General features: G+C 33.0%; 2 protein-coding genes across 5 annotated transcripts in view; both read left to right on the top strand.

Moving 5' to 3' along the window:
- LOC133818959 (fanconi-associated nuclease 1 homolog) overlaps positions 1 to 3,141 on the top strand; it is a 62,942-nt gene extending 59,801 nt beyond the window's left edge. For 3 of the 4 annotated variants that reach the window (XM_062252092.1, XM_062252091.1, XM_062252093.1), the window contains one exon: positions 2,198 to 3,141. In XM_062252092.1, coding sequence (XP_062108076.1) covers positions 2,198 to 2,641 — 444 coding nt within the window. In that variant the 3' untranslated portion in view covers positions 2,642 to 3,141. The remainder of the gene's footprint in view (positions 1 to 2,197) is intronic. The other variant, XM_062252095.1, reaches the window with a different exon arrangement.
- Positions 3,142 to 11,009: 7,868 nt separating this feature from the next.
- Positions 11,010 to 11,589, top strand: LOC133815163 (uncharacterized). Its single transcript, XM_062248033.1, has 2 exons — positions 11,010 to 11,205; positions 11,375 to 11,589. Exons 1-2 carry the CDS (start codon positions 11,010 to 11,012, stop codon positions 11,587 to 11,589), a joined length of 411 nt encoding a protein of 136 aa, XP_062104017.1.
- The last annotated feature ends 5,506 nt before the right edge of the window (positions 11,590 to 17,095 follow it).

The raw sequence follows: 17,095 nt of genomic DNA, 5'->3' as shown, positions 1-17,095 counted from the left end.
ACAATGTCAGGTCTCGTGTGAGGTAGATAGATCAATTTGCCTACTAACCATTGATACATCCCTTTGTCAACTGTGTTTTCTTTTGTCACCTGTTTGTACTTGCCTTTCGGTTCAATCGATGTCGCCACTAGTTTACAGCCACTTATTCTAGTTTCTTTGAGAAGATCCAGAATATATTTTCTCTGAGATACTAAAATACCTTGTTTCGTTCTTACAACATCCATTCCGAGAAAGTACTTCATCAGTCCGAGATCTTTTACTTCAAACTCTTGGGCTAGCACACCTTTTAGTCTTTCTTGTTCGCTACAATCATCACTTGTTATTATTATGTCATCAACATAGACAATGAGGATAGTAACCTTACCCTCTTGTGAGTGTTTGAAGAACAATGTGTGATCTAACTGAGCCTATTTATATCCATGTTTTCTTATCACCTGATTAAATCTTTCAAACCACACCCTTGGGGAATGCTTTAGGCCATTGAGAGATTTTTTCAAATGATAGACACTCTGTTCCATATCTTCCTTTGAACCCTGGAGGAATTTTCATGAACACTTCTTCCAAATGTCCATTAAGGAAAGTATTTTTATGTCTAGTTGCTGTAAGAGCCAATCAAGATTGACAACAATTGATAGGAGAACTCTTACTATGTTTAATTTGGTGACATGAGCAAATATCTCATTGTAGTCTACACCATATATCTGAGGGAACCCTTTTGCTACTAGTCTTGCTTTGTACCTGTCTATTATTCCATTACCCTTTTGTTTAACTATAAACACCCACTTACAGCCCATCATATGTTTATTTCTAGGCCTATTGATTATTTTCCATGTAGTGTTGGCTTCCAGTACCTCAATTTCTTCATACGCTGCTTTCTTCCATTCCTTTTGTGAGAAAGCCTTGATAATATTCTTGGGAATCACCACTTGCTTGACTTTTGCTAGAAAAACTTTATATTGTGGAGTTAGTCTACTATAGCAGACATATCTCGACATTGAATGTTGAGTGCAACTTCGAACTCACTTTCTTTTGGCAATTGGTAACTCAGATTCGGGTTCCACGATACTAGAATACTCGATATTAGGAACATCAATAGGTAAAATAGGGTAATGAGAAGGATTACTTACATCAGTAGGTAAAATAGGGTTAGCAGAAGGATTACTTACATCAGGAGTAGTCTGTGAGTCAGACTCATGAGACGTTGGAGCAGTAGTCGACTGTATTACTTGATGATTTTTGTTGCCAAGAGTAAACTAAGAGTTCCTTAGTTTTGGGCGGCTGAGATTGTTGCTCAGAAGAACTTGTAAATTCTGAAATTACAGGAATAGCAATTTCAGAAGTAGCCTTAGGCAGACACGTATCCCAACTAGAGACGTCACTCACCGTCCCCCTTGAAGTGAAAAGTTGGGATAAAATTCATAACTGTATTCGGACACTTCAAAGTCAAATTTGATCTCATCTGTCTATTTTTCACAATATTAATACAAAGAGGTTTCTTTTCAGAAAAAAAAAATATCTGCACTCAAAATGATTTTAAGAATTAATCGATTTGTTTTAGGTCAAGGTTATGTCTAAAGAGTTTTGTTTTTGTCAGAAACCTAAGAAAACCAATTTTTTTGCTCTCAAACCTGTTAGTTGTCGAATTTTTATAATTTAATTCTGACATTTGCTTGGTATTTTTTCTTTGTGATATAAGTATTTTAATAGGTTTTCGATACTGCCTCTACTTTTATCAATGACTAGCACAATTTAATAAATTGTACAGTTCTGATGAACTCTTATATCTTCTTTTAAGAAAATAAGTTCCAATAAAGAATTTGTGACAAAGTAGTTTTGAAACTTGTTAAAAGAAAAAATCATTGATCATCAAGCCAGCATAAAAAATATATGTCGTAATATTCATCAAAATACTGTCGAATTGTATCGAATAACATAAAAACTGAATATTAATTATCCTTACGTATGTATTAAATATCATCTATTTAGCTTCAAATATGTTTTTCAAAAACAACAAAGGGGCTTATTCTCATTCAGAAGTAAACTTGGAATAATATTCTTTAGAATGGCTCTAGATTTTTCTGACTGTTGTGTTGTGAAAGGAAAATTGAAATGGACAAACAGGGACTTGTTATTGCTTTACTAGATTAAGTTAAGAAATTCAGATTAACAAAAAGAATAATAAAAATTCATTTTGCAGACTGCTCCGCTGGACTTGGAGACTGATAGCTTTTATCTAGTAAGAAAGAGCAGCATAGAGTCTCATCTTCAGAAAATTCATGATGGCATGGCTGAGGAGTTCCTGATCACAGCATGGGAATCACACACGGGAACAGCTTGCAGAGGAGTTAACTGGAATAGACATACTCTATCTGAGCTCCGAGCAGCTGTTGTATGCATTGGTGGCCCTTGTTTAGCTTTACTCTGCCGACACCTTGCACAAGATTACCGAAGCTGGTCAAGTGGAATGCCAGATTTGTTGCTTTGGCGATTTAACGGAGATTTCACAGGTGAAGCCAAGCTTGTTGAGGTTAAAGGCCCGAGGGATAAACTCTCTGAACAGCAACGAGCATGGCTATTGTTTCTAATGGATTGCGGTTTCAACACAGAGGTTTGTAAAATCAGCCCTGAACCGACTTCCTAATGCATGCTTCATAGCTGCAATTGGCATATAAGCTAAAGAAATTCTCAACAAGGCTCCGTAGAGTATTGCCTATATATATATATATACTTTTTCGAATTTAAGCTCCCAGCTTCTATGAAAAATCACGGTGGATCAAAGCTCCAAAAATGCTCGAGGCTTCAGGTTATGCATTAGACTATAGTTTGTATTTTTGGTAGACAATCTAACTGGAGGGTTTCACAAGTATACTTCAGGTCTCAACCAAATTCAACTTCTTTATCATTGCACGCCAAAAACGTCAAAGGATATAATTGACACTACAACCAACCCAAATAAATGGTGTGGTAGTTGAGTACATTATTTTACGATTATTTAGGACGAAAAGAAAGACATTAAACAAGATGTCATATGATCATCACTAGAAATACTGTCAAACATACGATTTCTTTTGTTATAATTTTGCCCACATTATTCTTCTATGTATGATTTAAGCCCTTGAATTTAGAGGGTTTTTTTTTTTTTGTTGGAGTGGGGCCGTACATATTTCATTATTTCGTACAGATATGCAACAATAGCTTTGAAATAACGTGCTATCTTCTTCTTTTTTTTTTTTTTTAATGAAGAGATTACTTCATTGATAGATTAGGACTGAATATTAGCCAGTACAATAGGAAGGACACTTCTATGAATACCAGGCCACCACACGCTAGCTCCTTTCAAGGAAAGAGCTAGCTTAGCTAAGAAATGTGCTGCAGCATTAGCAAGCCTATGATAATGGCTAACACTAACAGACTCACACTTATCAATGGACTCAGAAATGTCTTTAAAAATGCACCACGGTTATTAAAAGAATTACAAACTCTCAAACAATCAGATTCGACCAAAATGTTTGTGAAACCCAGCCTAGTGCACACCAGCAAACCTTCCAACATAGAAGCAGCTGGGGTATCGATGTAGGCGCCAGAACTGCACCAGACTCGTTCCCCATCACAGCGCCCACCCTCACACGGCACTTCCCCGCCCCATGTCTGAGGCTGCATCAACGGTAATTGAAACTTGAAACGAAACAATTATTTTAATTCACTGCTATTATTGAGATTAAAACAGAATAATTATCTAGATATCAATGAAGGAAAGTTATAGAAGTTTTAAGGCCTCACACAAAAAGATAAAAATAAAAAGATGTTGCTACAATACTTCTCATTTTTCTCTCCACTCTCCTTTTCATTAATTAATTATTATTGAATCTCTAATTTTATTAAATTGACATAAATATCCTTAAATATTAAGTATTAATACAAAATTATTTTTATTACAAATCCAAAATAACGAATATATCACTTTATATATTAAATAATTTATTACTTTCAAAAAAAATTCTACTTGTCTTCATTTTTACAAGTATGAAAAATAAATATTATGAATTTATGATTTTACTAATAAGTTTGATTATAATAAGGTAATTTTTTTAAAAAAATTAAATTATTTATATTTATAGTTGTTCTTATTTTGAGTAAAAAATTAAAATTAAAATTGTGACTAATTTTTATTTTTTTAATTGAGTGCTAAATATATTTTAATTTTATTTAAATAATAAATTATAAATGTGAAAAAAAATAAAAAAAATTATTTATTAAGGGAAATTTCAGTTCCTATGCATCATTGGGTAGTAATTAAAAAATATGATAGGCATATTAAATATTTTAAAATAATGCAACTTTTTGGCCCTCTACCCAAAATACTACGATCTATTACATCTTCTCTCTTCTCACTAGGACTGAGCATAAAATCCGAAAATCGAAAAAACCGAGTACATTGACCTTCCGAATACCGAAAAAACCAAAACTAATTAAACCGAACACCGAAAAAATTGTTAACGGTATAAACCACCACTGTTCGGTCGGTTTGAAAAATCTATGTGGACCGACCGATTTGAATCGAAACCGACCGAACTTATAAATATATATATAGGTTATGTTATGCATATGGACTTTTAATTATCTTTTCAAACTTTCAAATTTGTGAATGTAACTATGTTCTATGTATTTATGTTATAAAAAAAGCATCAAAATGAATTCCAACAATCCAAAAATTTTAGTTTTTTTAACTAAAACTTTCTAAAAAATTATGGAATTTTAAAAAAAAAAATTAATTAATTTCGGTTTGGTCGGTTGCGGTCCAAAACGGTCGGTTTTTTTCTTTAATTGGTTTGGTCGGTCGGTTTTTGGATTGCACCAATCCGAATCGAAAACCGAATTATGGATTTAATAATATGAAAAAACTGCCCAAACCGACCGATGTTCAACCCTACTTCTCACTCATTTCTTTCTTCTCTCTTTCGGTTCCCTCTCTCTCACGTCACAACACCAACACCACCACCACATTGAATACTACATTTCGAACAAATTTGAGCATGATTTTTTTTTTGAGTTTTTTTGCAATTTTTTTCAGATCTAAAACTCTGAAATCTGCAGAAAATTGACATTGCTCGATGGTGGTTCAATGGTGCTTGATGTCAGCTCGATGGAGCCTTCAAAATCAAGATTTTCATGAAAAAAATACTTTGCTCGATGGTTATTTAATGGTGCTCGATGCAATTCTTGCAAGATACATAATTTTTCACTCGGGTATCTGTTTGTGGTGATTTTTTTTTTGTATTTTTTCAAGATTTACACGATTGACATGCTCACATGCACATTTGTGAAGTTTAACACTTGAAAAAAAAATACAAAAATGCAAACATACCTTATGTTTAAGACATATTTTGGTATGTTTTAAAATTAATTTTCTTAAAGTTAGATCTATACCATATTTTTATATATTAAGTTTTAAAACCTCATATTTATAAAAAAGATCCCTAGAAATAAAGTGATATTTCTTCTGTTAGATGGTTTACCTATAACGTTGCTTACTTTGGCAAAATAATGATTAAAAACATTAGTGATAAAAAGAGGAAGAGATTTATTTTATTATTAATCTATTTGGTTCAAATCAAAAGGGTAAAGATAAGTTACATCTTGGAATCAATTAAAAAGGACAATAATAAGAGTGGAAAACTTCAACATGTCGAGGCAAGACTTTGAAATTGTACACTCTAAGCAAATAGTCATAAAAGTATACTCCCTCAAGACTAATCCAATTGAGCAAATCCATGCGCATGCTATAACCATACAAATGACCTTACATGAAAAAGAAAAAAAAAAGGTATTACTAGACAAAGCAAAAATTATTTAAGTAATGGCCCAATTAGAAAACTGAGCATCAATTGTGAAAAATAGACAAAAAGAGGGTTAGGAAGATAATTGTTGGGGTCTTTTAATGGAAGAATTGAAATAGTGATCATTATCAATGTCATGTGGAGGTGAAAGAGAAACCAAACATGGGTTTACTTATCAAAATTCTATTTGCATATATAATTTAAAAATAACACTTTTTCGCTGAGTCCTTCTAGAAAGGGGGGCATGCATGCTTTTCCACTACTACAATACAATGATTTGAAAGGGAAATAATTTTGTTTTAATAATATAGAATTATATGCTTTTGGAGTATACAAGTAGCTATAATAATGCCCATTACAGAGCTAAAACCGAAACCACTTAATTACAAGTTTGCTTATACCTTTTGCTTTATGCATGAGATTTCAAAGTTCGTAGCCGACACTTCATTATGTCATTGCTAGGCCATAATTTGCTTTGTATACCCCAATTTCATTTGTTTCTCTTAGCCTTTGAAAAGCTTGGAATGTTAATTTTGGTGTGGTTTTCCTAATCTTGGTAAATAATTGTACGTTGAGTTATTGGAGAACTAAGATTAATACCATATATACTAATATGTACTGGAATACAAATAAAATGACACGTTTTCGCATTATTCAATGCATCTTTACATGATTCATAATAATAATAATAATATGTGTCTCCCCAAATAAAACAAACAATCAAATAATATATATATATATATTTATACTTACCTATAAGTCATGATGTATTCCATACATCATTAACATATATTTTCTTCTTATTAGTTGTGAAATTAAACAAAGACATGATGAGTGTTCAAATTTATGTTATTGATTAATGTGAAATCTCTATCTACATATCTAAGATTGACTTGACATGATAATTGTGAGCTATAATTTCTTATCAATTTATTGTCACATGACATGTCATGTGTGTATAAGTAAAACCACATATTAATTGGATGTTCTACTTTTAAAACTGTCTCACACCACCTTAGAGATTACAGTCCTAGATTCTAGAGATCATTACAAATGAGCTAATCTCATGAGTAAGTTACTAGGCCAAAATACTAACATTTGAGACATGTAGCCAAATTCTGAAAAATTAAAACATATATTGGTCAATGGTTGGGTCTACAAAAGGTGTTCACTCACTCTCAATAAATAGTAGTTTTCTTTTTCTTTTCTTTTCTTTTTCAACATATATCTTGTATAATAACATTTTTTACTTAAACATTTGAGTGCTTTGTAAGCATGTACAAAATTTAACAAAACATGTATTAAGAGACTATTTATATGGATTGTTCCTCGATTTCAAACGAGTATGTATATGGATGGTTCCTAAACTTGAAAAGAGAATGAGGAGTAACTTGTTATTGAAAAATAGATCCAATAATAATTCTCTAGGTCATCCTAAAATTTATGAGTAATGATGGTGCTACACTTAAATATTACACACAGTGACATGTCACTGTTTTTTAAAACAGTGGGTCCCTATTTTATAAATGTGATTGGCTAGGTTAAACTACCACATCACTGTGTATAATATTTGAGTATATATTTTAAATGCACGTATTTATTTGGGAAAGAAGTATGTTACTCCCTACCATATGCATACTTAGAAAGACCAGTATGATGTGTTTAGAAAGATATATAAAATCACCTGAATTTTAGTCATGTTCTTCTAAATATAATAACTAAATGTTATTTTTAAATCAAATAAATTAAATTGAATAAAAAATAATAATCAACTGTGAAAGATTTCAGTAAATGTTAACTAAGAGCATCTCGAATGGATGGTATAAAAGTAGTGTATTGCAATTTTTTAGCACATCTTGACAAAATGAGATTTTATGATAATGTAAAATATGTGCTAAATTTGATACAATATAAGCTGACACAAAATATAATACAAGTCAAATTTAGCTCATAATACATGACATCTTTTATTTACTCTTTTTCTACTAATTAATGTTGTTTATATTAATTTAAATTTTTTTAACTTTTTACTTATTTATTTAATAATTATATAATTTCAATAAAAATTAAATTATTTTGTTGATTTTTTAAGTTAATTTGCAACAAATATATTAGAACATTGTAAAATTTTGGCAAATATGGTATTGACTCGTTATAGATCGTCTAAAAGAGGAGTTGTTTGTATCATTATTTTAAATTTTCGGGTTAAAATAAATATTTTTTATCCAGGGCGTAAATTTGATTTAATTCAGAGGAGTCAATGTAATTCATCTGATTATTTAATAATTCAATTTTGTACCTTTCCTTTTTTTTTTTAAAGGGAAATTGGACCTTTTCATTGCCTCCAAAGTCGTATGGAGACCATTCATTTGAATTAAAAAATTCATGCAAATAGTAAAATATAATACTCTGTTGACTATAGAAGGGTTCTGATGGAATCCGCGTCACTGAAACATGACTAATTCATTGAGTTCACCACCAAAAACAATAGTTTCTTAATTAATAAGCCTCAAACTTCTAGAATCTTGCAAGAGTTTGGCAAGAAAGTTGGTCTGAACTTGGCAAGTTTTCTATAGGAGGGTTGTGCAAAAGTTTTTGCAAACCACCCAACTCGAATAAATCGTTCAAACCAAACTGAAAAAATTGATAAAAAATGCAACCTGAATAATCCGATAAAAACTCAAACCGCAAAATTATTATATTTGGCGGTTTGAGAATTATACAAGCCCACCCAAATAACTCGAATAAACCGATCAATTTTTTTTTTTTTCATTTATACTTACATATATTATGTATATTATTACATATATTATATGTAATATTAAATATTATTTTAAAAATTTTAAAAATGAATTTAGAATAATATTTTACAGTTTCAATTTAGAATAATATGTCTTAAGTTTGGAAGATGTATAATATACTTTTAGTTTGTTGAATCTAATTATTTGAACATTTAAAAAAAACATAAGATTGGTTTGGGCGGGTTAACTCGACCAAACTGCTTAAAACATTGGACATGTTAAACTTTTTTTTCTTCTTAATTGGACGAGTTAGAGTTATATTTTTGCAATCCGATTTTTACGTTGGGTTTATTAAAGTATGTTATAACCCAACAAAACCGACCGATTAACACCCTTCTATAGAATTTGACAATTTGGTATATCTTTATCTAAACACATGTTACATGTATATTTCTTTATCTTATTTTCTTTTAATTCAGGATTATTTTATAGTACAAGTCATTAGGTTTTTTGACTCATTTTTCCTGCCATATTCAACATAAAATTTACACCATAAATTAAAAATGATCATACTAAAACATTCCTTATTTTTATGTGACATTCACAATATTTCTTCTCATATTAGTAAATAAAATAAATAAATAAGTATCAGAAAATTCAAAAATAATTCTCTCTTTCTCTCTCTCTCTCTCTCTCTCTCTCTCTCTCTCTCTCTCGTGGGCGACTAGGGTTTGGTGTGCCTTGCGTCATCACCATATTCTGATCTCCTCTTGATCGGGGCTTCGTTGGTTGGCCTCTGGTCACCGACAAGGCTTCGGTCGAGAGGCTCTCCCTAATGTGTAGGTGGTTGGTTGTCAGCTTCTTCGCCCTCTAGATTCTCCTTGTGACTCTCGCTTCTCTAGCCGGTAGCTTCGTCGAATCTGTGTTTCTCTGTTGGTCTCGGGACGGGATTGGTTCTCTGCCTGTGGCAGGGATGCTTGGTTCGGGGATGGGGTTCTCTCGTTATCTTAAGGGTCTTCGATGGTGGGTCTTTGGCCCTGTTGGTGGCCTGCATTTCAGGGAGGGATGGTATGGTGTGAAGGGGTTTGGTGGCTAATCAACCTTATGATGCTTATTGTCTTTTTAATTAATATGGATTTTTGTTTATTTATTTTGATTTTGTTTGTGTTACTTTTAATTAATAATGTTGTTGTTCACCCTTCATCGGCCAATTGTTCCTTTGTGAGGATTTATTTAATATGCCTTTGGTGAAGCTTATTTAGTTTGGTGCATGTTTATTTTCTGTGTTTGGGAGAATGGTTGTTTGTCCTTTTGGATGGTTGGTGTTCCATCGATTTGCTCAATTTGCCTATGCGGGGATCTCGATCATGCTTCCATTCGGCTTCAGATTTGGGGAGTCCTCGATCTCTATCTTTATTGACCCCGTGCTTCGTGAATTACTGATTTCTTGAGTCGAGTTTCATGAGCATAGTCGGTCGTTGCTATTTTGCCCTTATTTCTTGTTTGAATAATGAGTTTATTTTTTCCCAATTTTTATTGGAAGTATTTTGGCTGATTGTCAGTAGTGGGATAAATCTGTCATATGCTCATTTGGTTTGGAAACCTAGTTTACCTCATATTTTTTTTATGCTCAATAGCTGGTGACTTATTGGACCTTTAGTTGGAGTAGTTGTTAGGGTTTTCTTCCTTTTTTATTGTAAACAACTTGGTAAGCCTATTATTGTTGATCATGCTCTATGAAGCACACACTACTCCTTAATAATTACATCTAAGGACTACGAAAATGTACCAAGACTTGAAGATGTTATATTGGTGGCCTGGAATGAAGAAAGATGTAGTGGAGTATGTCGATAGGTGCCTTACGTGCCAACAAGTCAAAGCAAAGCACCAAAGACCATCCGAGTTGTTACAATCGTTAAATATTCTATAATGGAAATGAGAAGAGATTGCTATGGACTTTGTGGTGGGGTTACCTAAGACCACAAAGAAACATGATTCAGTCTGGGTGATCATTGATTGATTCACAAAATCAGCACACTTTATATCTGTCAGAACAGTGTATATAGTAGAGTAGTATGCAGAGCTTTATGTGCAGGAAATTGTGAGATTTCATGGAATACCGAAGTCGATAGTTTCGGATAGGGACCCGAAATTCACATGAAAGTTATGGGAAGGATTACAAAAAGCGATGGGTACTAAGTTGAAGTTTAGTACAACATTCCATCCCTAGACAAATGGACTGACGAAAAGAACAATACAGATACTGAAAGACATGCTTAGAGCGTGTGTATTGGATTTTAATGGATCATGGAGCAAGTACCTTCCATTGATAGAGTAATCATATAACAATAGTTACCAGTAAACTATTGGGGTATAATCGTATGAGATGTTATACGGAAGAAAGAGTAGATCGCCAACTCATTGGGATGAAATGGGTGAAAGTAAGTATTTAGGCCCGGAAGTGGTACGAGAAGCGAATGAAGTTATTGCCAAGATAAGAGCCTGCATGATTGCTTCACAGGATCGACAACAGAGTTATGTTGATCCTAAACGTAGGCATGTCAAGTTCCAAGTCGAAGATTATGTATTCCTCTATGTTTCGCCTATGAAGGGAATTAAAAGGTTTGGTAAGAAAGGAAAGTAAAGTCCTTGATTTCTTTCTTTCCTCGTAAGAAAGAAAGTTAAGGAGATTTTTTGAGAGAATTGGGGAAGTGGCTTATAGGTTAGCTATGCCTCCAGCGCTAGCAGGAGTGCACAATGTTTTTCATGTGTCCATGTTATGTAAGTACATTACAGACCCGTCTCATATTCTTAGTTATGAGACGTTGAATGTGCAAGAATACCTTTCTTATGAGGAAAAGTCAATAAAGATCCTTGATAAGAAGGAAAAAGTGTTACGGAATAAGATGATCGAGTTAGTCAAGGTCCTTTGGAGGAATGGTTCTGTAGAAGAAGCAATGTGGGAATTGGAATCGGTTATGTTCGAGCAATACCCAGAATTGTTTAGGTAAATTTTGAGGATGAAATTTCTTTTTAGGAGGGGATATTTGTAATATCTGCTTCCATTAGTAAGGGGTATTTTGGTAATTTTATGTAAATACATGATTATGTGTCTATTTGACTATGTTATGATTTGAAATATGATTATGTGAATCATTTTTGAAGTTTTGTACGTTTATGAGCAACAACAATGATTCCTTCAAATAGTAAGTGCCTTAGTGTCACGAATTTTGTAGTTACGGGCCATAGTGTAATTTAGAGGAATTTTGGGTCATAAGTTAATTAAGAAAATTGAAAATTGTTAGTTTTATGTGAAATTACAAAAAGGACTAGATCCTAATTATGAGAGGGTTAGAATTAGGGGCAACTCGGTCTTTTGGTTTTAGGGTTAGTATTTACAGACTACAATAAAGTAGGTTTAATCTATCATATTATTTTCAGTCGCTGTATCGATCAAAGCAATGATTCTCTCTAAGGTTGAGGTCTAGAAGGTTGGAGAACTAAGAATCAACTTGAAGATAAGATCTTATTACTCTTTACAATCTAGGTCATGTTTATGATTGCTCATGGGGTTTAAGGGTAGATGTTATGAATTAATTGTTAGAATTTCATGTTAGGTTATTTTATGAACATGTTTAGAATTTCATGTTAGGGTATTTTATGAACATGTTTTAATGTTATAAACATGCTATGGAAGAATCAATGATGATATAAGGACTGGTTTTGTAATATATATTCATAGCTTGGGGAAGAAGAAGTTTTATTGCATCAAATTTGATAGGGTTATGAAGTTAGAGTCTCCTCATGAATTTTGAGTATTTTTTGTTGGAAAAACTCATTACAGGATCTTTATTTATTTTCATGCAATTTACATATTATTAAACAAACATGCAAATTCCTAGAACATGATCCTATGAAATTGATACAAATACAGAGTAAAGTAAAAACTTACATTACGCAGCAGAATTGGAACAACTCCATCCTTCAATCTCTCTAACCCTTGATTCCTTTCTGTAGCAGAGTATTATCAAGAGATTGAACAAGATCAACAACACAGTCTTCCTCACCAAGCCTTTGATCAACCTAGAACTAGTGTGGGCTGGTTCTCAACACATGAGATAGAGATCTTGCAGAGAAGAAGAAGAGAGAGTGGCCAAGAAAGGTTAGACTATCTAGGTTTTCACTTACCAATCAACTGAAACTCACTTACTTATGAAAACCCTAGGTATCATATTCCTTATATAGGCAACTTAATGGGATTTATTTAAATTTAAATTAATTAAAAATAATAAACAAAAATAAAAGCCTTGGGCTGCCATAAATGGACTTGGACCCAATCTCTTTGTTTTGAATTTAAATCCCAACTGGGCCTAAATTCAAAACCTTTTATTTATTATTTTTTTTAATTAATTAATTAAATCCTTATTCAAATTAACTAATTATAATTTGAAACTTGATTTAATATTATTTATTTATATTGATACCAATTTATCAATATTAATAAATTTACCCGAAGATTCTCTTTTATTCTCTAAATCTCATATCTCTGTAAATTTTCCAAAATTGACCTAGTCAACTTTAAAAATCCTAATTGATAATTAAATCAATTAATTGAGACATTCTAGATGATTTACTCAAAGGTGATGCGGGGACCATGGATCCATGAAATCAAGCTCCAATAAGTTACCATGAATTTATTTACGAATAATTTCACTACCTTATTAATTCCTTGTAACTCCATTATAGACTCTAAATTGAACTCTTGAATTCATAGAACGTATTTTCCAAACCATAAATACATTATCCATTGTTATAACCATTATAGTTAGTCAATCCTCTATCGACGACTTACTAACGAGCTGGGTGAAAATTACTGTTTTACCCCTCATCAGTATTTTATCCTTAACTCCCACTAAGTTCCTTATAAATGATATTTCCGTGAACTTAATCACAGAAATGAGATCTCAATCATTTAACATTTTGAACAAAGCAATTAAGGAAATCATCTTTTCACTTCTCATACAGAAGTTATAGATTTCGTATCTATGAATAATACTCCCACTCAATTACACTAATAAATCTCCAAGATGTAAGTATGGGCTAGACCGTAGGGTAAGCTCGTAACGAACAAGTCAAAAGATTTAAGTAATATAATTAGTAGAATATTATCACTCAGAATTAAGATCGACTTAATATATGGTCAACGTTGTGACATTGATTAGATTTGATAACAAAGATACTTATTTATCAATCAATAATCAATATTGGTCCTAGTCCGATGTAACTACATACATCTGATCTTATCTACTTGGTCGATGCCTTGGACAAGACATCACACCCTGAATGTGTAAGTAGATCATATCGTAGATTGCCTAATCAGTGAAAATCCAATGCACTGATCTAATCTTAGGACTCGTTCTTTTGAACATATAATTACAACTATAATCCACTGTGACCTAGTCACTATAATTGTAATTATCCATATGTTCGGGATTTTAAAAATGTTTGTATTATTTCAATAATCATGTAATAAAACAAGCAAGCAACACGGTTGTCAAACTAAATGATTTCTACTACTTTATTGATAATATGAAATTGTGATACATGTTCGACATGGTTTTATAAGGGCATAAAACCCAAAAAAACTCCCACTTTCCCTTTTAAAACAAATGGGACATGTTTCTCAAAACCATGCATTCTACATGCTTCACAATTATGTTTTCTGCTTATATCTTTGTAAAGGGATATGAAAGACTGCCTTACAATGCTATCTTCATCACCTTCACTTCACACCTTCGCCACACATCCTCGATAATGTGGTACTTTCTCTCTATATGCTTTGCTCTTTTGTAGCTTCGAGGTTCTTTCGAATTCGCTATTGCCTCATTACTGTCACTAGACAAAATGAGTGGTTTATCCATTTCTGGAATAACACCGAGATCCGTATAGAACTTCCTTAGCCGCCATAGATGCAACTATGTACTCAGCCTCCAAAGTGGATTCTAAAATGGCAGATAACTTAATGCTTCTCCAAATCATAGCTCCACCCCCAAGAGTAAACACATTTTTCAGAAGTAGACTTCTTGTCATCAACATCAGTCTAATTTCTGAATATGTGTAGCCTAATAGGTACAAAGATCCACCTGGAAAGACTAACATATAGTCTCTAGTCCATCAAAGATACCGACTTCCATCTATTGTTTATTTCCAAGGTTTTACTGACACTTGCTCACCACTCCCACTACATAGAATATCTTCGATCACAACACACAACATAGCATGCATTAGACTTCTAATTTCAAATGCATAAGGAATTTGTTACATCTTTTCTTTCTCTTGAGGAGTCTGTGGAGACTGCTACTTAGAAAAATAAATTCCATGTCAAGACACTAAACATCCATTCTCAGAATTTGTTACAGAGTAATGACCAAGCACCTCACTAAAGTAGGTCGCTTGAGTTAGAGCTTAAGTTTAGTTATTTATTTCCCTGATGTTCTAGATACCAAGAACACGACTTGCTACAACGAAATCTGAAATTTCGTTTCTAGCCAGTTCTTTATGTTTGATAATTTCTTGACATTGTTTCCAATGAATAAGATATCATCTACATAAAGGATTAAAAACACCACAATGTCTTTTTCCCTAAGTTGTCAAACACAAGGATCAACTACATTTTGTTCAAAAACTCAGGTCTTAATGCTTCCATTTAACCTTAAGTTCCAGGAGCGCGAAGCTTGTTTAAGTCCATAGATTGACTTACTCAACTTGTCGAATTTCTTGTCCAACTACTTTAAATCCTTCTGATTGATGCATGTTAATTGTCTCATCAATATAGCCATGAAAAATTCTTCTTTGATGTCCATTTTCCTTATCTCTTAATCAAGAGTTGTGGCTATGGATAAGAGTATACTAAATGAATTTTAACATGGCTACCAGAGAAAAAGTTTTCTCTAAGTCAAATTTCGCTCTCTGCCACGAGTCGAGCCTTTAATGTCTCGACCTTTCTATCAGCTCCTCTCTTCTTCTTATAGATCATCTTGCACCCCATAGGCCTAAAGTCCAATGGCACATCTACAAGATCTCAGACAAATTAAGAGTACTTAGACTTTATTACCTGGTACTTGGCTTCGAGTCAAAAATCCCTTTCAGACTGACCCATTGCCTATTTAAAGGCCAACTAATCATTGTTACTTGTGTCCCTAACCAACTTGTGGGTTTCACTATCCATATAATAGGTACCAGGTTCCGAGAAATCCTCCTACTATGACGAGGCATCGTAACTTTCTGACTTGGATTAGTGGTTTCTAAATGTACCTTGTTTTCATCGACTTGCGTCGGTAAGGATGGAACAATAGTTTATTGTTTTTCCATCTAATACTATTTTGCTATGAGGCTTAAAATTCATTATGTAGTCATTATCCATAAAAGTAGCATTTGTAGAGCCAAACACTTTCTTGTCTACTGGACTATGAAACAGACCACCTTGAGTACCTTTAGAATAGCCATCAAACAAGCAAACCCTCAGCTCATTGTTCTAGCTTTCTACCTTTTTCCTCATGACAAAAACATGACACCACCAAATTCCATAATGACGTAAACCAGGTTCACGACCATTTCATAATTCAAGTGGTGTCTTGGAGACAGCTTTTGAGACGGCACAACATTTAAAAAAAATATCACATGCGGTCTAGGTAGTATGTCTCCAGAAAAAATCTGGGTAAGAAGTTGGTAGAGTTTAATAGCTTATAGAACACACATTTTCATAAACGTGCGATTCACATTGCTCATCAACACTGTTCTGTTGCGGAGTCCTTGGGGCAGTTGTTTTAGACAAATCTTCAAGTTCAATTAAATGATCTTGGTTATGATTATCCAAATATCCTCCACCCCTATCAGATCGCAAGATCTTTAACGTTTTACCTAATTTGGTTTTAAATCCATAGCAATGAATTCTTTGAACTTCTTAACAAATTCGCAGAATTCCTATGCTTTAGGTACTTACATGAGTCTCTAGAGAAATCGTCGATGAAGGTGACGAAATACTCATAACCACCCCTCGCTTGAACATTCATATGTCCCCACATTTGAACATACTAGCCCTAGTGGTTCTTTGGCCCTTTCTCCTATCATAGAGAATGGACGCTTTGTCATTCTGCCCTCGAGACTAGAATCACAAACAGGTAGGTCACCCTAGGTGAGTTCCCTCAAAGGCCCAGCCTTTGTTAGTCTTTGAATCCTATCATAACAAATATGACTAAAGAGAAAATGCCAAAGGTATGTCATTTCTAACGTTATTGATCTTTTTTCGTTTAACGGTCCTAGAATTAGCTGTCGTAAACAACTCATTATTTATAACATAGGGTTCGTTTCGTTGCAATAGGTATAGCCTGTTTTTCATACATCCACCCCACAATTCACATTCATTTAAAGAAATATGATTTTATTACTTGTGAAAGTAACTACAAATTGTTGTGATGTAATAAGAAAAACTTAAATTAAAATTTCCATTGAAAATCG

This window comes from Humulus lupulus, chromosome 2 (assembly GCF_963169125.1).
Source record: "Humulus lupulus chromosome 2, drHumLupu1.1, whole genome shotgun sequence".
Taxonomy (NCBI): Eukaryota; Viridiplantae; Streptophyta; class Magnoliopsida; order Rosales; family Cannabaceae; genus Humulus; species Humulus lupulus.
The sequence above is the reverse complement of the archived record's forward strand: the minus strand, read 5'-3'. Positions and strand labels throughout refer to the sequence as shown.